The 21,411-nt window shown below is 35.7% G+C and overlaps 3 protein-coding genes across 25 annotated transcripts; all 3 read right to left on the bottom strand.

The window, feature by feature from the left end:
• Positions 1-412: 412 nt before the first annotated feature.
• On the bottom strand, positions 413-17,469 carry LOC135585230 (uncharacterized). Of its 16 annotated transcripts, none has more exons than XM_065172495.1 (6): positions 17,330-17,469; positions 17,050-17,188; positions 16,496-16,565; positions 5,118-5,187; positions 1,471-2,726; positions 413-756 (listed from the first exon to the last, which is right to left on the bottom strand). In XM_065172495.1, the coding sequence occupies exons 4-5, from the start codon at positions 5,165-5,167 to the stop codon at positions 1,535-1,537; spliced, it is 1,242 nt and encodes a 413-aa protein (XP_065028567.1). In that variant the 5' UTR covers positions 5,168-5,187; positions 16,496-16,565; positions 17,050-17,188; positions 17,330-17,469; the 3' UTR covers positions 413-756; positions 1,471-1,534. The 16 variants fall into 16 exon arrangements, with proteins under 16 accessions (XP_065028567.1, XP_065028570.1, XP_065028571.1 ...); XM_065172498.1 differs by lacking the exons at positions 16,496-16,565; positions 17,050-17,188; positions 17,330-17,469 and adding exons at positions 5,674-5,812; positions 5,917-7,937 and having other exon boundaries at positions 1,471-1,698; positions 1,790-2,747; XM_065172499.1 differs by lacking the exons at positions 16,496-16,565; positions 17,050-17,188; positions 17,330-17,469 and adding exons at positions 5,674-5,812; positions 5,917-7,937 and having other exon boundaries at positions 1,471-1,736; positions 1,840-2,747.
• Positions 11,061-13,530, bottom strand: LOC135585224 (uncharacterized). Of its 8 annotated transcripts, none has more exons than XR_010501985.1 (4): positions 12,469-13,528; positions 12,353-12,365; positions 12,099-12,261; positions 11,061-11,576 (listed from the first exon to the last, which is right to left on the bottom strand). XR_010501985.1 is itself a non-coding variant. In XM_065172507.1 (3 exons), the coding sequence occupies exons 1-2, from the start codon at positions 13,334-13,336 to the stop codon at positions 12,122-12,124; spliced, it is 1,008 nt and encodes a 335-aa protein (XP_065028579.1). In that variant the 5' UTR covers positions 13,337-13,526; the 3' UTR covers positions 11,061-11,583; positions 12,099-12,121. The 8 variants fall into 8 exon arrangements, 4 of the variants coding, with proteins under 4 accessions (XP_065028579.1, XP_065028578.1, XP_065028577.1 ...); XR_010501984.1 differs by having other exon boundaries at positions 11,061-11,583; positions 12,469-13,527; XR_010501983.1 differs by having other exon boundaries at positions 12,353-13,530.
• Positions 17,470-18,134: 665 nt separating the features above from the next.
• Positions 18,135-19,037, bottom strand: LOC135651466 (transcription termination factor MTERF15, mitochondrial-like). The gene has a single exon (XM_065171536.1). The coding sequence runs from the start codon at positions 19,035-19,037 to the stop codon at positions 18,135-18,137; it is 903 nt and encodes a 300-aa protein (XP_065027608.1).
• Positions 19,038-21,411: the final 2,374 nt, after the last annotated feature.

Here is a 21,411-nt window from a genome sequence, read left to right as displayed (position 1 = left end):
TGTCTGTCTGACCAAAATTGAGACTTGAGTTGACATAACGATTTGGGACGTTATTATCCAAGACAAAGAATAAAGATGGAACAACTGATATCAAAATCAATAACACAATTCACGCATTGATAAAGATGAGTGATGATCTTATGACCCTATCTGAAATGAGATACTGAATACAGGCAAAAAGGCATGGATAGCCAGAAAAATACTGGTTGAGAACGGGTCAAGATAGTGTGCATAAAAATCAGAAATACTAGTGATGTAAATGATCATAAACTCTACAACAACAACTAAAGCCAATTACAGAATCTTGCAATACACATTTAATTGTCACTTTTAAGCCTTCTGAGCTTACATGTTAGTTTGCATGTTAGAGTTTGTTTTTTTTCTTTTTTTACCGAAAAAGGAGAAATTTCATTAAAGATTAAAGTGGATTAGATACCGAGCTAGATTGATCTATTATTACAAGAACCAAAAAGACAGAATTTACAGTCCTTCCAAGATTGACTAGCCAATGGCCCACGCCTTTCATGATGCGGGAAACATGGACCACATCGACAACATAAAGACTTGAACAAAGAAATAAAAGAAGGAACCAGTGAATCGACTAACTCAAGGGAATTAGTTCGATTCAGATGTTGGAGAAATTTAGTTGTGCAGCCTTCTGAAGGCTTTCAAGTAGACCAGAAGCTTCAGCTATGATGATGAGAAGTTGCATCCACCAAATCCAAGAATGAACTCCAAGAATGAAGAGATCTGCACCTGGAATCACAAAGGGTGGACGAGCAGAAGCATCAGCTATGATGATGAGAGCATAGTTAGCACTAAAGCTGGTGACTCCTTATCAACCCAGTGCAACTGGTCTTTCAAATCCCATTGAAGCCACTGCATACTAATATTACAATGCATAAATCAAATTTGAATATTCCAATTAGTTCATAAATAAATAAGTTTGCAAAGAAGCCTCCACTGACAAGAGAAAACACCTTAGATATATCCAAATCCATAAATTGGGTGATGACTCATTTAAAATCAAATTACAGAAACAACTCTTTGGTGTTTAAGTTTTTTTCAGCCAGTTAAATCATTAGAGTAATTACCACTCAACAATTTCTTGTGATCTTTGGTGATATTTTCTATATACTGCATAACTTGATCTGAAACATGACTCATCAGGACTTACCCAAACAAAAACCAATCCAGAATTGAAATTAATTTGGACAAAATCCAAAAGTCCCCACAATAGATCCAAAGGTCATCTCAGTTGGACAGTCATGTAGAATTTCTAAAACATTCAGTTTACAGACAAACCAACAATACTATGCCAAAGACAATCAGCAAGACAGAAAAAATTTGATTTATAATCAATGTTAATCTACCTAGCTTGTCATAAAAGAAAAATCCCACACCTAAATGGACCTTTAGATAAGCCCTTTTCAGAAAATTCCCAAATATCAAATTAGGGGAATAATCTACCTTTGTTGGCAAATTAGACCATCAGCTAAGCCCTTTCTCAGCCTCCGATACCAAATGAAAGGTATCATTTTCCTTTACACACGCCATCAACTCTCAAAATATCGAGCAGCTCAGGAACATTTTCTTCGTGAGGGAGAACAAACTTCTCCAAGAATTTGGTATCTGATAATGCGAGAATGTATGGAAACTTGGCTTGTCCCGTCCACAATCCTTTCGATTTCAACATCTCTGTGACACGAAACCGAAGAATTACCCTCTTCTGCAGACTAAATAGCAAGATAGATGGTTGGGAGGCGATGAAGGAAGGGGTGTAACCGACCACATTGATAAAAAATTCCACTTTTCTGCGAAACATATCGAGGGAGATACCTAAGAAGGTGGGTGATTTCCTGACTGCAGAAGAAAACTCCGACTCCGACCACCCGAAGCTCCTCATGAGCTCGACCTTGGCCTCGAACCTTTCTTTGCTTACGTTGTGGAGAGCAACAAGTGTCCGCACGAACATCCGAGATTGCCGTGGCATCCCCAGCTCATCGGCTCTCGCCACCAAAGCTCGGAGAGACTCTGATTTCTGTGAGATGAATTTTGGGTCACTTCTCAAGACGACAGAGACCCTTTCTTCAGGAATGCCGCACTCATCCCTCAAGAACTTTAGGTTAGGCTGCAAAGTCTTCTCAACGCTGGAGAAGAAAAACCATCTTGACTTCTTGAGATGCTTGAGAACGAGCTCTCTCGATCCCAAGAGACTTTCCCACATCTCCAATTTGGGGACCAAGTAACGGTGAACGTTGTAGTGGAGGATGCCATTGTTCTTCAGGATGGCATCGACGATATCCGACTCAGATAGGCCCAAATCGCGTAAGAACTGAAACTTCGGGGCGAGGTTCTTCTCCACGTTGTAGCATAAGTATCTGGGATCCGCAGATATCACCTTCCTGATACCGGCGCCGTCGAAGCCCTGAGATCTCATGAAGTTAAGGACGTCGTCGGGTTTCTCGGTGGATCGGAGGTGCGCAAGGGATTTAGAGAACTTGGCTGCCTCGGAGGAGGAGAACCCGCAGGAGTTCAGGAGGTATTCCACCATGAAGTGGGGATCTGGAGACATGGTGCCGCCTACGGTGACGGCGGCAGCGTCGACAGAGGAGGAGAAGAAGAGGCGATCTCGAAGGCGGCAGGTTTCGAACAAGGGAAGGAGGCGATTGCGGCGGAGTACGGAGCGCAGCGTCGCAGCCGCCATCGTGGGAGAGGAAAATGACCTGAAAGGGGTACCCTAATTCCTATATATAGTGTGTATAAGCTTCGCTATGCACAAGAAATACAAAACTGCAGGAATAATGTATTTATATCACAAATATGGATAAAGTGATCGACAAAATATTTATATAATTTTGTCTCTCCATAAGAAAACACGCTTTACATGAGAAAAGTGATTTGATCATCCGACGAATTCTTTTTTAAAAAAAACTTCTACATTCAAATTTTCTTATGATATTGCCTAAATTAAAAAAATTAATTTTTTTAATATTCAATTTTCTTCTATCGATCATCGCTTTTTACTGTACTTTTATATGCGTTTCATTATATTTTTACCTCATCAATTATCCTCCACTATCTTATCGTTTGTTTGACAATCCAAACATTAGCAATCCTCGCCGATCGACTATTATCGATGATCCTCATGTAAAAAAAGAACAGATTATCCGAGAATCGATGCAAAGATATATATATATATATATATATATATATATATATATGTATATATATATATATATATGTATATATATATGTATATATATATATATATATATATATATATATATGTATATATATATATATATATATATCACAACACCTGTTAATTATAGCAGGCCACATTTTCAATCTGGAGACAATCAATCTATACATGCCAACTTCGTGAGCATCCGAAAGTATCCTATCCTTTTATGCTTTATGTTCACATTGCATTGGTTCATTAACATGAAATATGTGCACGATTTTGCTTAGATTACTTGTCTTATTTAAATTCATGAATTCTACTTTTCTCACTTCCTTCCATATATTCATTTCAATAATGTCAGTCTTCCCAAAATTGAGACATACGTGTGTTGACAAAAAGAATTGGGACGTTATTATTCAGTCATAAAGAAAAAAGAGTATCTTCCCAATATTGTTGATGAACTTCCAAGTTCTATCAGTTCTACGACTCCTGCACAGCAAAGACGGAACAACTGATATCAAAATATAAAACGCATATCAGACATGGCTAGGCAGAAAAAAATCGAGTTGGGAATGAGTGAAGATAGTGTGCATAAATCTGAAATACTAGTGATGCAAATGATCATAAACTATACTACAAGAGCGAAAGGTAATTAACGAATCTTGAAATACACATTTAATTGTCACTTCTAAACGTTTTGATCTTACATGTTAGTTTGCACGTTAGACTTTGTATGAAGATTCTTACACATGAAGCTTCTTAATGGTTTTGAAGTGGTCTGTTCTACAACATGAAAGGAATGAGGTTGACTGCCTCCCAATTCCTTATGTAATAATTATTTCCAAAATCCAATCTTCTATAATTATTATTTTAGACTATTATTATTATTATCAATCCAACAATCCAATTTATCTTGGAGCTAGGATCTTGGAGCAAGGGATATAGAGATAAATGCTAATATATATATATATATTCTTTTACACATATAGAGTTAAATAGTTAACCACAATCATCATTGATTACAAAAAAAAATGTCGGAATAATGATGAGGACTTAGACACAAAATAAATTCGATATCTGACGCAATCCATGAGAGAGATCATTTACTAATTCCTTTTATCACTCATAGGCTCAAATCTTAATCTGTTTCTTTCATCCAATCTTCTGTCACTTATGATTAGACCACCATGAAATATCCAGCAACAAAATTCACATTTGTCTCATCCACTTTATCTTAATATAGATATTATCATTGTGCTTAGCTCCCACCTGCACCATGGCACAAAAGGCATTGCACTTACAACAAGCCTTTTGTAATGTCATTGAGACCCAAAGGATTTAACTACATTTATGTAACATATTAGCATCCATTGCAAGAGATATTTAACTTCCAATCTATATTATGCTTACACATAGTTGTGTAATGAAAACAGATACATAACTTACAATTGGAAGAAAGAAGAAAAACCAGCAGACTTGATGAAGAATTCACAGAAATCACACTTACCTGATTGCATGAGGAGCAATCTATAACAAACATTTAAAGAAAGTAAGATACACAGTTGAGTGTACGCACGAGAAACGGGCTGCATACGGTCCGTAATGGGTTCAATTGGGCCTTACGAACAAAAGTAAGAAATATTGAGCAAGTCTACACAATGGGAAAGCCCAATTTAGGCCGATTATGGGTCTCGATATGCCCATTGAGAATTGAGATAATAACCAAATGATTTTGAAACCTTGTTATACCAAACTCGCAACAGATTAAATAAACTAACACGCTCAAAAATTAAACAAAAACTATGAACAAGAATCCAAGAACCAATTCCAATGATTGCTTGCAAGAGACAAGATTCATAGCATACTCTATAGCACTACAAACAAGCATGGCAGGAACAAGAATGTAATTAGAAAAGCAGTTTTCGCATACCTTCCAATATTCTTGATGCACTTGTTTGTTCTATCAGTTCCACAATTCATGCACAGCTACACAAAATTCGCTGCAAAAGATGAACAGCTGATATCAAGATTCCGAAAACATTTTACATATGAGAAAGATGATCAATATTCTTATGATCTTATCTGAATTGTGATATTAAAAATATGCACAATTGCATGGAGAGGCCAAAACAAGAGTAGCTGAGAATGGGTAAGGATAGTTTGCACAATCATAAGTAGTCATTTCTGCACTAAATGCGGGACATAAAACCTTATGATGCAATGATCATTAACTCTAAAAGAAATCCTAAAGACAATTACAGAGATTTGAAATTCACATTTTGTTGTCAATTTTAAAATGTTTAGGCGTATAAATTAGTTTGCATGTTAGAGTTTGTTGTGATGCAGGAAATGCCTGGGCAACAATTCCAATGAGGCTGAAGACATTTCAGGATAGCAAACTCTACAATTCCAGTGAGACTGAAGACATTTCAGGATAGCATACTCAACAATTCCAATGAGGATGAAGGCATTTCAGTATAACATACACAAGTTTTGATTCTCTGAAGTCCATTCAACCTGCAAGCAAAGTGACACCTTCTTACATGCAAAAGAAATGGGTGAGTACCAAGCCAATGGTAATCCTGATCAACACAAAAACTGGTCTTCCAAATTCCATTGAGGCCCCTGCATGCAAATATCACAATACATAACAGAAACATAAATGGAATCTTCCAATTAGCACACGAGCAAGTTTGCATAGAAACTCAACTGACAAGATGAAAACTCACCTACAACAAATTATAGAAACAACACTTTGGGGTTTAAATTTTTTTCAGCTACTAAAATCATCAGAGCAAGTACTACTCCATTTAACTTCTCGTTATCTTTGGTGGTGTATACATACTGCATAACTTAATCTGAAACATGGCTCTTTCACACTCACCCAACAACCAATAACCGATCCGGAATTACATTGGACAGAATCCAAATACCCTTTCAGAATCAACTTAAACAGAATCCAAATGTTCCTAAGATCCAAAATAATCTCCGTTGGACTGCTAAGCAGAATTTCTAAAATCTGCAGTTCACATACAAACCAACAATACTGTGCCATTTGCATTGTCACATACAAACAAAGTTGGTTTATAATCAATGCTAAACTAGCTTGTCACATGAGAAGAATCTCACACCTCAATAGACTTTTAGAGAAGCCATTTGCATTCTATTTCCAGAATCTCAAACTAGGGGAATAATCTACCTTCATCTATCAGAGATTTCAAACAGGCCAGGGACTTGTGCTTTGCAACAAAGAACAGACTTTTCCATGAACCTTAATGAGTAAAACTGGAAGACATTTTGTGTTGGGCAATGCGTAGACCTTCCAATTACAACATTACTACCATATGGCACCAAAGGAATAATTCTTTCACTGGACTGCACCTCAGTAGCCAAGGCTGGTGGTCGATGTAAGACAGCTTGTTGTCAAGGGAAAAGGTGCCGAATCACTGCTCAGCTCCTGTTGAGAAATTCAAATGTGAGTTAGACCATCAGCTAAGCCCTTCTCATCCTCCTCTGATACCAAATAAAAGGGCTCATTTCCCTTCACACTCACCTGCTCTCAAAATATCAAGAAGCTCAGGAACCTTTTCTTTGTAAGGTAGAACAATCTTCTCCCGGAATTTTGTATTTGATAATTTCACATAGTACGAAAACTTGCCTAGTCGAGTCCCCAAGCCTTTCGTAATCAACATCTCCAAAACACGAAACCGAGGAATTACCCTCTTCTGCAGACCATATAGCAAGATAGTTGGTTGGGAGGCGATGAAGGAAGGGGTGTACCCGACTATATTGATAAAAAATTCCATTTTTCTGCGCATCATGTCGACGGACACGCGTAAGAAGGTGGGTGCTTTCCTGACTGCAGAAGAAAACTCCGACTCCGACCACCCGAAGCTCCTCATGAGCTCGACCTTGGCCTCGAACCTTTCTTGGCTTACGTTGTGGAAAACAACAAGTGTCCACATGAACATCCGAGATTGCCGTGGCATCCCCAGCTCATCGGCTCTCGCCACCAAAGCTCGGAGTGACTTTGGTTTCTGTGAGATTAATTGTGGGTGACTTCTCAAGACGAGAGAGAACCTTTCTTCCGGAATGCCGCACTCATCCCTCAAGAACTTTAGGTTAGGATGCAATGTCTTCTCGACGCTGGAGAAGAAAAACCATCCTGACTTCTTGAGATGCTTGAGAACGAGCTCTCTCGATCCCAAGAGACTTTCCCATGTCTCCAATTTGGGGCCGAAGGAACGGTGAACGTTGCGGCAGAGGATGTCATCGTTATTCCGGATGACATCGACGATGTCCGACTCCGATAGGCCCAAATCGCGTAAGAACTGAAACTTCGGGGTGAGGTTCTTCTCCACGTTGCAGCATAAGTATCTGGGATCCCCAGATATCACCTTCCTGATACCGGCGCCATCGAAGCCCTGAGATCTCATGAAGTTAAGGACGGCGTCGGGTTTCTCGGTGGATCGGAGGTGCGCAAGGGGTTCAGAGAACATGGCTGCCTCGGAGGGGGAGAACCCGCAGGAGTTCACGAGGTATTCCACCATGAAGTGGGGATCTGGAGATATGGTGCCGCCTACGGCGGCGGCAGCGTCGACAGAGGAGGAGAAGAAGAGGAGATCTCGAAGGCGGCAGGTTTCGAACAAGGGCAGAAGGCCATTGCGGCGGAGTACGGAGCGGAGCGGAGCAGCAGCCATTGTGGGACAAGAGTGCAGCCGCAGCGGCACCCTAATTACAACCACGCTCCTTAAACGAAGTGCGTATAACCTTCGGTATGCACAAGAAATATAAAATTATAGGAATAAATTATTTATATCAAAAATATGGATAAAATGATCTTAAAATACTAATTTGACAGGTTTCATCTGTCCTTAAATCATTCAGTTTAAGTACAATTACTTACTTTCTTTTCTTATGAATAAAAATTATAAAATAAATATTCAATATTTTAAGTTAAGTGATATTATTTTTATTAATTAAATAAATATAACAATTAAAATATTTATTACCTTGGAAGGCTCGACTCTTTTTATTTAATAGGTGCGATTTCCTTTTCTTAGTTTTTCACTACTTCAAATCAGAATAAGAGAGGTAGGCGCTTGTATATTTTTTTAAAAAATATTATTATTATTATTATTTTTTTATTCATGCTATATATAGTTTCTAAAATTTTATTATATTCATCCAAATATTTAATTTTTTTTGGATTTAATATATTATAATTATTCATACTACAATCATTTTTAAAATTTTTATCTTGCAACATACTAGTTGTAATATTCAATTTCTATTAGATTTGTACAATAGTTGAGTAAAAATATTATTTTCCCTTTAATGTAAATTTATATTTTTAATCTATTAATATTTATTATATTTTAATGACTCAATTATAATAGTTTGGTGTTTTGATTATAATTTGATGATGCTATAATTTAAAATTAAAAAAATAATTATGATTTAAGTTAAAATCTATTTAGTAAGTCAGACTCTACTCACAAGCTAAACTACAACCCGTAGATTAGACCCAACGAACATGCTAAGCTTGGTTAATCACTTAATCCGGCTCAACATGGATAATCATATGTAGTATACATGATTAGTTCATAGACTGCGTAGCTTAGTATGTTATATGCATGATCATGTACAATGCAAATGATTAGCATATTGACTAACTTAACCTATTATATTACTATGCAATCTAACTTATTATCTTTAATTTATCTCATTTGTGTTTGATTGAGCGAAATCTAATCTGATAAATTTAAATAGATTGAAGGGGACTCTGAAAATTTTTTCGGTTATTTTTTTTTTGAAAGCTAAACCTTAGACTTGAAGTTGAATGTTTATTTTTGAATTTATATTATTATGTTTATGAATAAAACCTATGATTATTTTTAACTTTTATTTTGATGTATAAATAAATTATTATATATATATATATATATATATATATGTGATATTTATCGATGATATTTAGACAATGATATCTTGGAGTTCCCTGCAACGTATGGAGTTGATGTCGAGGGGGAAAAGATGACCTCTCTGCTTCTCATTTTCATTTTTCTTTTTGATAAGCTGAAGTTACTTCGTGTCTGATTTTTATTTTTTATAGCAACTTATTTTAACAACTGTGGATTTCTGGCGACTCTTATTATGTAGTGATTCAGCTTGGCGTTGTGGATTAAAAGTTCAATTACTTAATCACATGTCTTTTACTTGAACCAGTAACCATTTTTGCGTGGCTATTATGTTTGTTTCTGCACCACTTTTGAACTTTTTTTTTTTTCTCGTAATGCTTCAGCTCAACTCTTCCCTTTTATAGATGTTAGGTGTTCTGAAACTTCAAGATTTTTGTAATCATAGATTTTTTTTTCTTAACATCAATTAATTATTATAAATCATATATTGTTATTTTAATTTATTTATTTAATATACTTTAAACTAATTAAAATTATTTTTTATTATTTGAACAAATTAAGAATTTTATTGATTTATTAAATTATTAATTGATTTATTTTCTGATATGATTCTTAAAAAGCAAATATTTTAAATTTTATTTTTGTGTGTGGACAATGTAAAATTAATATTACAATCCATTTTTGTATGAAAGTAAAATAAAAATATTATTTATCTATCGAGAAGAGTTCGTCTTCTACTATTCCTCATTAATTCCCCTCTCTTATAAGTTGGACGAAGGATTAAGAAAAAAAAAATTTTGATGATAGGATTGCAAGGACGAGTAGGATTCTTTATTTTCTTTATTATCATTTTTATTTATATTTTAAAATATTTAATAGTAGAATTTTTTTAATTAATATGATGCAAAATAATGTTTTAATTTTAAAATATTATGATTAATAAATAATGATTATGAAATTATGATGTTAAAATAATTAGTTTATTTAATAATAATTTTCATTTATTTAATTAGACATATTTATGTTTTAAAAAATTTTGTATGAATTTGTACAATTTAATTAGTTTTAAATTCAAAATTATCAATCTAAATTAGTTAATTCTTGAAAAAGAATAGATTTAAGGTTAGTTATTATTTTAAAGTATTTTTAAAAAATATTATGATATAATTTAATAATATGAGTTAAATTATTGATTTAATATAAGTTGATTTATCAAATCAATCTATGTAGTCAATCACAACCTAACTAATGTGACTAAGTATTACATAATTCATATAGTTAAGTATAATTCAACTCATGATTCAACATAATTCAATTTATATGGTCAGATACAATACAACACCTAACATAATTTTAATCAATCGACGATAAAATAAAAGAAAAAGAGACCTCGAACGATAGGTTTTGAATAATGACAAAAGGTTATCACGGTGAAAGGAGGAGCCGAGCATTGTGACTAGATAAAGGAGAGCATCCGGGTATCATAATTCAAACAGTTGTCCTTCACTATGCATAGGAATAAAAATTACTGTAATAAATTATTTATATCAAAATTATGGATAAATTATTTATATCAAAATTATGGATTTGAGACATTATTATCCAAGACAAAGAATAAAGAATAAAGATGGAACAAATGATATCAAAATCCAAAACACATTTCACGCATTGATAAAGATGATGATGATCTTATGACCCAATCTGAAATGAGATACTGAATACATGCACAAAGGCATCGATAGCCAGAAAAATACTGGTTGAGAACGGGTCAAGATAGCGTGCATAAAAATCAGAAATACTAGTGATGTAAATGATCATAAACTCTACAACAAGAACTAAAGCCAATTACAGAATCTTGCAATAAACATTTAATTGTCACTTTTAAACCTTCTGAGCTTACATGTTAGTTTGCATGCTAGAGTTTTTTTTCACCAAAAAAGGAGAAATTTCAATAAAGATTAAAGCGGATTAGATACTGAGATAGACTGATCTATCATTACAAGACCCAAAAAAACAGAGAATTTACAGCCCTTCCAAGATTGACTAGACAATGGGCCACGCGGTTCATGATGCGGGAAACATGGACCACATCGACAACATGAAGACTTGAAATAAGAAATAAAATGACATCCAAAATATTCTTAAGGAACCAGCGAATTGACTAACTCAAGGCAATTAGTTCGATAAAGATGTTAGAGAAATTTAGTTGTGCAGCCTTCTGAAGGCTTTCAAGTGGAGCAAAAGCTTCAGCTATGATGATGAGAAATTGCATCCACCAAATCCAAGAATGAAGAGATCTGCACCTGGAATCACAAAGAGTGGACGAGCAGAAGCCTATGGAGGCATGCAAGAGTTTGTTGATGCGAGAAAAGCTTTAGCAATTCCGAAGGAGGTTGAAGACGTTTCAGAAGAGCTGGTGACTCCTGATCAACCCAGTGCAACTGGTCTTTCAAATTCCATTGAAGCCACTGCATACTAATATTACAATGAATCAATCAAATTTGAATAATCCAATTAGTACATAAATACATAAGTTTGCAAAGAAGTTTAAGTGTTTTTCAGCCACTTAAATCGTTAGAGCAATTACTACGCAGCAACTTCCTGTGATCTTTGGTGATATTTTGTATATACTTACAGCATAACTTGATCTGAAATATGACTCTTCAAGACTAACCCAAACAAAAACCAATCTGGAATTGGATTAATTTGGACAAAAGCCAAAAGTCCCTTCGATATATCCAAAGGTAATCTCAGTTGGACTGTTATGTAGAATTTTTAAAACATGCAGCTAACGTACAAAGCAACAATACTATGCCAAAGACAATCAGAAAATAATTTAAGCTAGCAATCAGTAAGACAGAACAAATTTGATTTATAATCAATGTTAATCTAGCTAGCTTGTCATAAAAGAAAATTCCCACACCACAATGGACCTTTAGATAAGCCCTTTGCAGAAAATTCCCAAATGTCAAATTAGGGAAATAATCTACCTTCGTCGTCACAAATTAGACCATCAGCTAAGCCCTTCCTCATCCTCCGATGCCAAATGCAAGGTATCATTTCCTTTACAGGTGCCAGCAACTCTCAAAATATCAAGCAGCTCAGGAACATTTTCTTTGTGTGGGAGAACAAACTTCTCCATGAATTTGGTATCTGAGAAAAAGAGAATCGATGTAAACTTGGCTTGTCCAGTCCACAATCCTTTCGATTTCAACATCTCTGTGACACGAAACCGAAGAATTACCCTCTTCTGCAGACTAAATAGCAAGATAGATGGTTGGGAGGCGATGAAGGAAGGGGTGTAACCGACCACATTGATAAAAAATTCCACTTTTCTGCGAAACATATCGAGGGAGATACCTAAGAAGGTGGGTGATTTCCTGACTGCAGAAGAAAACTCCGACTCCGACCACCCGAAGCTCCTCATGAGCTCGACCTTGGCCTCGAACCTTTCTTTGCTTACGTTGTGGAGAGCAACAAGTGTCCGCACGAACATCCGAGATTGCCGTGGCATCCCCAGCTCATCGGCTCTCGCCACCAAAGCTCGGAGAGACTCTGGTTTCTGTGAGATGAATTTTGGGTCACTTCTCAAGACGACAGAGACCCTTTCTTCAGGAATGCCGCACTCATCCCTCAAGAACTTTAGGTTAGGCTGCAAAGTCTTCTCAACGCTGGAGAAGAAAAACCATCTTGACTTCTTGAGATGCTTGAGAACGAGCTCTCTCGATCCCAAGAGACTTTCCCACATCTCCAATTTGGGGACCAAGTAACGGTGAACGTTGTAGTGGAGGATGCCATTGTTCTTCAGGATGGCATCGACGATATCCGACTCCGATAGGCCTAAATCGCGTAAGAACTGAAACTTCGGGGCGAGGTTCTTCTCCACGTTGTAGCATAAGTATCTGGGATCCGCAGATATCACCTTCCTGATACCGGCGCCGTCGAAGCCCTGAGATCTCATGAAGTTAAGGACGTCGTCGGGTTTCTCGGTGGATCGGAGGTGCGCAAGGGATTTAGAGAACTTGGCTGCCTCGGAGGGGGAGAACCCGCAGGAGTTCACGAGGTATTCCACCATGAAGTGGGGATCTGGAGACATGGTGCCGCCTACGGTGACGGCGGCAGCGTCGACAGAGGAGGAGAAGAAGAGGCGACCTCGAAGGCGGCAGGTTTCGAACAAGGGAAGGAGGCGATTGCGGCGGAGTACGGAGCGCAGCGTCGCAGCCGCCATCGTGGGAGAAGAAAGAGAACTGAAATGGGTAACCTAATTCCTATATATAGTGTGTATAAACTTCGCTATGCACAAGAAATACAAAACTGCAGGAATAATTTATTTATATCACAAATATGGATAAAGTGATCGACAAAATATTTATATAATTTTGTCTCTCCATAAGAAAACACGCTTTACATGAGACAAGTGATTTGATCATCCGACGAATTCTTTTTTTAAAAAAACTTCTACATTCAAATTTTCTTATGATACTGCCTAAATTAAAAAAAAATTAATTTTTTTAATATTCAGTTTTCTTCTATCGATCATCGCTTTTTACTCTACTTTTATATGCGTTTCATTATATTTTTACCTCGTCAATTATCCTCCACTATCTTATCGTTTGTTTGACAATCCAAACAGTAGCAACCTCGCCGATCGACTATTATCGATGATCCTCATGTAAAAAAAGAACAGATTATCCGAGACAATCAATCTATACATGCCAACTTCGTGAGCATCCGAAAGTATCCTTTATATATATATGACAACACCTGTTAATTATAGCAGGCCACATTTCAATCTGGAGACAATCAATCTATACATGCCAACTTCCTGAGCATCCGAAAGTATCCTATCCTTTTATGTTTTATGTTCACATTGCAATGGTTCATTAACATAAAATAAGTGCACGATTTTGCTTAGATTACTTGTCTTATTTAAATTCATGAATTCTACTTTTCTCACTTCCTTCCATATATTCATTTCATTAATGTCTGTCTTCCCAAAATTGAGTCATACGTGTGTCGACAAAAAGAATTGGGACGTTATTATTCAGTCATCAAGAAAAAAGAGTATCTTCCCAATATTGTTGATGAACTTGCAAGTTCTATCAGTTCTACGACTCCTGCACAGAATCGCTGCAAAGACGGAACAACTGATATCAAAATATAAAACGCATATCAAGCATGGCTAGGCAGAAAAAAAACGAGTTGAGAATGAGTGAAGATAGTGTGCATAAATCTGAAATACTAGTGATGCAAATGATCATAAACTCTACTACAAGAGCTAAAGGTAATTAACGAATCTTGAAATACACATTTAATTATCACATCTAAACCTTTTGAGCTTATATGTTAGTTTGCACATTCGACTTTGTATGAAGATTCTTACACATGAAGCTTCTTAATGGTTTTGAAGTGGTCTGTTCTACAACATGAAAGGAATGAGGTTGACTGCCTCCCAATTACTTATGTAATAATTATTTTCAAAATCCAATCTTCTATAATTATTATTATAGACTATTATTATTATTATTAATCCAACAATCCAGTTTATCTTGGAGCAAGGGATATAGAGATAAATGCTAATATATATATATATATATATGTATATTCTTTTACACTTTTAGCAGAAGAACTACGCGAAGGCCTGAATTCCTATTTTCAAGATACTCATATCTCAGAAAAAGAAGTAGAGATGCCGTATCCTCGAAAGCCTCAGAGGGAATTAATTGCAGCAGGACTGGAAGAAGAACTAGTAATGGAATACCCCCAGTTAGCAAAATTATCTCATCAGGTATATTCATCATCTGCTGTGTCAAATTATAGGCCACCGACGGACTCAACCATGGGACCAATAAATTACCCTCCGGCTGTGAATATAGAATCCATAAGCCAAAGGCCAGAATATGAAGGGCATTCAAGACAACCAAGTTTCAAGGCAAAGAACTTTTCAGAAGCCTGGAACCCCCCTTCAGCCTTTCAGCAGCAACAGGGAGCAATAAATTCGGAATAATGATGAGGACTTGACATAAAATAAATTCGATATCTGACGCAATCCATGAGAGGGACTAATTTACTAATACCTTTTATCACTCATAGGCTCAAATCTTAATCTGTTTCTTTCATCCAATCTTCTGTCACTTATGATTAGACCACCATGAAATATCCACCAACAAAATTCACATTTGCCTCATCCACTTTATCTTAATATAGATATTATCATTGTGCTTAGCTCCCACCTGCACCATGGCACAAAAGGCATTGCACTTACAACAAGCCTTTTGTAATGTCAATTGAGACCCAAAGGATTTAAGTACATTTATGTAACATATTAGCATCCATTCCCAGTAAGTCATTAAGAACCTCTGTTGCCTTCATCTTACTGTGTACCTTTCAATTGTAAATCCCACAGGTGCTACATTTAGCTCAAGGCAAACTTGCTTGGAAGAACATAGGTTAAGAACTCAACTATAAACAACAGTGGAGAAACTAGCACCACCAGAAACTTGAAAAATGTTTATGATCATTGCAAAGATGTGACAATATTAAAATGCACAAGTTTACCTTCCATTGCATAATATTGCTACACATAACAGTAACACCACAAAATTACCAATCTAAGGCAGAGGAAAATTTAGCTTTTGATTAAAAATCTCACAGGGCACAATCATGCTTTCATGAAAAGTAAGGTAATTAGCAGATCAAAACTTAAGCTAAGAATGCTATTGCAATGTCCTTCTTACTTATTGCTAATAACAACCAATAGTTAAACGATTCCACAAAAACTTCAGCTTGAATACTCTCCATGACATTAAAGAATTCTTACAATCATTGCAAGATATATTTAACTTCCAATCTATATTATGCTTACACATAGTTGTGGAATGATAACAGATACATAACTTACAATTGGAAGAAAGAAGAAAAAGCAGCAGACTTGATGAAGAATTCACAGAAATCACACTTACCTGATTGCCCGAGGAGCAATCTATAACAAACATTTAAAGAAAGTAAGATACAGGGTTGAGTGTACGCACGAGAAACGGGCTGCATACGGGAACGTAATGGGTTAAATTGGGCCTTACGAACAAAAGTAAGAAAATATTGAGCAAGCCTACACAATGGGAAAGCCCAATTTAGGCCGATTGTGGGTCTCAATATGCCCATTGAGAATTGAGATAATAACCAAATGATTTTGAAACCTTGTTATACCAAACTCGCAACAGATTAAATAAACTAACACACTCAAAAACAAAACAAAAACTATGAACAAGAATCCAAGAACCAATTCCAATGATTGCTTGCAAGAGACAAGATTCATAGCATACTCTATAGCACTACAAACAAGCATGGCAGGAACAAGAATGTAATTAGAAAAGCAGTTTTCGCATACCTTCCAATATTCTTGATGCACTTGTTAGTTCTATCAGTTCCACAATTCATGCACAGCTACACAAAATTCGCTGCAAAAGATGAACAGCTGATATCAAGATTCCGAAAACATTTTACATATGAGAAAGATGATCAATATTCTTATGATCTTATCTGAATTGTGATATTAAAAATATGCACAATTGCATGGAGAGGCCGAAACAAGAGTAGCTGAGAATGGGTAAGGATAGATTGCACAATCATAAGTAGTCATTTCTGCACTAAATGCGGGACATAAAACCTTATGATGTAATGATCATTAACTCTAAAAGAAATCCTAAAGACAATTACAGAGATTTGAAATACACATTTTGGTGTCAATTTTAAAATGTTTAGGCGTATAAATTAGTTTGCATGTTAGAGTTTGTTGATGCAGGAAATGCCTGGGCAACAATTCCAATGAGGCTGAAGACATTTCAGGATAGCAAACTCTACAATTCCAGTGAGGCTGAAGACAATTCAGGATAGCATACTCAACAATTCCAATGAGGCTGAAGGCATTTCAGTATAACATACACAAGTTTTGATTCTCTGAAGTCCATTCAACCTGCAAGCAAAGTGACACCTTCTTACATGCAAAAGAAATGGGTGAGTACCAAACCAATGGTACTCCTGATCAACACAAAAACTGGTCTTCCAAATTCCATTGAGGCCCCTGCATGCAAATATCACAATACATAACAGAAACATAAATGGAATCTTCCAATTAGCACACGAGCAAGTTTGCATAGAAACTCAACTGACAAGATAACAACTCCTTGAAGACAACCAAATCCATAAATCCGTGAAAACTCACCTACAATAAATTATAGAAACAACACTTTGGGGTTTAAATTTTTTTCAGCTACTAAAATCATCAGAGCAAGTACTACTCCATTTAACTTCTCGTCATCTTTGGTGGTGTATACATACTGCATAACTTAATCTGAAACATGGCTCTTTCACACTCACCCAACAACCAATAACCGATCCGGAATTACATTTGTCAGAATCCAAATACCCGTTCAGAATCAACTTAAACAGAATCCAAATGTTCCTAAGATCCAAAATAATCTCCGTTGGACTGCTAAGCAGAATTTCTAAAATCTGCAGTTCACATAGAAACCAACAATACTGTGCCATTTGCATTTTCACATACAGACAAAGTTGGTTTATAATCAATGCTAAACTAGCTTGTCACATAAGAAGAATCTCACACCTCAATAGACTTTTAGAGAAGCCATTTGCATTCTATTTCCAGAATCTCAAACTAGGGGAATAATCTACCTTCATCTATCAGAGATTTCAAACAGGCCAGGGACTTCTGCTTTGCAACAAAGAACAGACTTTTTCCATGAACCTTAGTGAGTAAAACTGGAAGACATTTTGTGTTGGGCACTGCATAGACCTTCCAATTACAACATTACTACCATATGACACCAAAGGAATAATTCATTCACTGGACTGCAACTCAGTAGCCAAGGCTGGTGGTTGATGTAAGACAGCTTGTTGTCAAGGAAAAAGGTGCCGAATCACTGCTCAGCTCCGGATGAGAAATTCAAATGTGAGTTAAACCAGCAGCTAAGCCCTTCTCATCCTCCTCTGATACCAAATAAAAGGGCTCATTTCCCTTCACACTCACCAGCTCTCAAAATATCAAGAAGCTCAGGAACCTTTTCTTTGTAAGGTAGAACAATCTTCTCCCGGAATTTTGCATTTGATAATTTCACATAGGACAAACACGTGCCTTGTCGAGTCCACAAGCCTTTCGTATTCAACATCTCCAAAACACGAAACCGAGGAATTACCCTCTTCTGCAGACTATATAGCAAGATAGATGGTTGGGAGGCGATGAAGGAAGGAGTGTACCCGACTACATTGATAAAAAATTCCACTTTTCTGCGCAACATATCGAGGGAGATGCATAAGAAGGTGGGTGCTTTCCTGACTGCAGAAGAAAACTCCGACTCCGACCACCCGAAGCTCCTCATGAGCTCGACCTTGGCCTCGAACCTTTCTCGGCTTACGTTGTGGAGAGCATCAAGTGTCCGCACGAACATCCGAGATTGCCGTGGCATCCCCAGTTCATCTGCTCTCGCCACCAAAGCTCGGAGAGACTCTGGTTTCTGTGAGATTAATTGTGGGTGACTTCTCAAGACGACATAGACCCTTTCTTCAGGAATGCCGCACTCATCCCTCAAGAACTTTAGGTTAGGATGCAATTTCTTCTCAACGCTGGAGAAGAAAAACCACCGGGTCTTCTTGAGATGCTTGAGAACGAGCTCTCTCGATCCCAAGAGACTTTCCCACATCTCCAATTTGGGGACCAAGGAACGGTGAACGTCGAGGAGCAGAATAACAACGTTCTTCAGGATGACATCGACGATATCCGACTCCGATAGGCCCGAATCACGTAAGAACTGAAACTTCGGGGCGATGTTCGTCTCCACGTTGTAGCACAGGTAATTGGGTTCCGAAGATATCACCTTCCTGATAGCGGCGCCACCGAGGCCCTGAGATCTCATGAAGTTAAGGACGGCGTCGGGTTTCTCGGTGGATCGGAGGTGCGCAAGAGGTTTAGAGAACTTGGCTGCCTCGGACCTCGGAGGGGGAGAACCCGCAAGAGTTCACGAGGTATTCCACCATGAAGTGGGGATCTGGAGATATGGTGCCGCCTACGGCGGCGGCAGGGTCGACAGAGGAGGAGAAGAAGAGGAGATCTCGAAGGCGGCAGGTTTCGAACAAGGGCAGAAGGCCATTGCGGCGTTGGAGTACGGAGCGGAGCGGAGCAGCAGCCGTTGTGGGACAAGAGAGCAGCCGCAGCGGCGCCCTAATTACAACCACCCTCCTTATACGTATTGTGTATAACCTTCGCAATGCACAAGAAAAACAAAATTATAGGAATAAATTATTTATATCAAAAATATGGATAAAATGATCTTAAAATACTAATTTGACAGGTTTCATCTGTGCTTAAATATTTCAGTTTAATTACAATTATTTACTTTCTTTTCTTATGAATAAAATTTATAAAATAAATATTCAATATTTTAAGTTAAGTGATATTATTTTTTATTAAATAAATAAATAAATTAAAATATTTATTACCTTGGAAGGTTGGACTTTTTTTATTTAATAGGGGTGATTCCTATTCTTCGTTTTTCACTACGTACAGTTAGGTGTTTCTATATTTTTTAAAAAATTAATATTTTTTTATTTTTTTATTATTCATGCTATATATAGTTTCTAAAATTTTATTATATTCATCCAAATATTTAAAATTTTATTTTTAGATTTAATATATTATAATTATTCATACTATAATAATTTTGAAAATTTTTATCTTGCATGCATTATACTAGTTGTAATATTCAATTTTTATTAGATTTATCTAATAGTTGAATAAAAATATTATTTCCCCCTTAATGCAATTTTATATTTTTAATAGATTACTATTTATTATGTTTTAATGACTCAATTGCAATAGTTTGAGATTTTTATTATAATTTCATGATGTTATAATTTAAAATTAAAAAATTATTATGATTTAGGTTGAAATTCGTTTAGCAAATCAGGCTCTACCCACAAGCTAAACTACAACCCATAGATTCGACCCAACAGGCTAAGCCTAGTTAGTCATTCAATCCGACTCAACATGGACAATCATGTGTAGTGCATATGATTAGTTTATGGGCTATGATTTTGACATAGCTTGGTATTTTATATGCATAGTCATATACAATAAGTACATCGACTAACTTAACATATCATATTACTATCTTTACTTTATTTCATTTGTGTTCGATTGAGCGAAATCTAATTGGATAAATTTAAATCGATTGAAGGTGACTTTGAAGTAATTTAATTTATTTAAATATATTTAACATAAATTAAACTTAATATAATCTAAAATATATTAAGTTTAAGATAATTTTAGATCAATTAAATAAGAATTAGAGATCGATTAAACTAGGTTATAATTAAATCCAATTCAATTAGATCGATTGAACTAGGATTCAAGTTAATTAAGGACTAATTGATATTATTTTATATTAAATAATATTTAAAAGATAAATTAAAAATATTTAAATATATTATTTTATCTCGACATGAAAATGATCGGTATATAATTTATTTTTATTATAATTTCATGATAGTATAATTTAAAATTTAAAAATTAATTATGATTTAAATTGAAATAAATTAGTATGTTAGGCTGAACTCATAAGCTATATCATAGCCCGCGGAGTAGATGTAACCATGATATTACTTTTGATAATTTTCTTAATTGACGACTTGATATGAACTTATTAAATTAATTTTTTTAAGAAAGAATTTTATGGTTTCTCATGTTTTTGTTCTTGACCTTTGCTCTCCTATAGATGGCAAGTTTGTCATTGTCATCGATCGATGGTAGAAGTTTAATGATGTTATTCTTAGTCAAGGAAAAATATAGTGGAAATAAATTTTTGGTTTATGGGGAAATAGTTACTATAAGTTACTCCGAGTTTTTAAGTAACACATTTCAATAACTGTGGATTTTTTATTACTCCTATTGTGTAATGCTTCGGCTTGGTCTCGTGGGTTAAAAATTAAATTACTCTTATTAAGATATGTCTTACTTGAACCATTAATTTATCTTTTTGCATGACAATTATGTTTTTAAAATCACAATTGAACCTTTTCGTTTGCCATGCATGCATGTGAAAGCCCTTTATGTTTTTGCTGTCTCTCATATCTGATGATCTGAATTTTTCTTGATGAATTATATATATATATATATATATATATATATATATATATATATATATATATATATATATATATATATATTCCTTGGTGCATTTTCATGTTATACTTTTACATCGTTTTCATAATGCTTCATCTCAACTCTTCCCT

This window comes from Musa acuminata, chromosome BXJ3-10 (genome assembly GCF_036884655.1).
Source record: "Musa acuminata AAA Group cultivar baxijiao chromosome BXJ3-10, Cavendish_Baxijiao_AAA, whole genome shotgun sequence".
NCBI classification, from domain to species: Eukaryota; Viridiplantae; Streptophyta; class Magnoliopsida; order Zingiberales; family Musaceae; genus Musa; species Musa acuminata.
The sequence above is the reverse complement of the archived record's forward strand: the minus strand, read 5'-3'. Positions and strand labels throughout refer to the sequence as shown.

What these genes read in the sequence shown, in the direction of transcription:
- LOC135585224 (XM_065172505.1), bottom strand. Translation starts at nt 13,336, where the DNA reads ATGGCGGCTGCGACGCTGCGCTCCGTACTCCGCCGCAATCGCCTCCTT.
- LOC135585230 (XM_065172495.1), bottom strand. Translation starts at nt 5,167, where the DNA reads ATGAATTGTGGAACTGATAGAACAAACAAGTGCATCAAGAATATTGGA. An exon ending in TGCATCAAGAATATTGGAAG is followed by an intron (nt 2,727 to 5,117) that starts GTATGCGAAAAC and finishes TACCCCTTTCAG; the next exon opens with GTCATTTTCCTCTCCCACGA.
- LOC135651466 (XM_065171536.1), bottom strand. Translation starts at nt 19,037, where the DNA reads ATGAGATCTCAGGGCCTCGGTGGCGCCGCTATCAGGAAGGTGATATCT.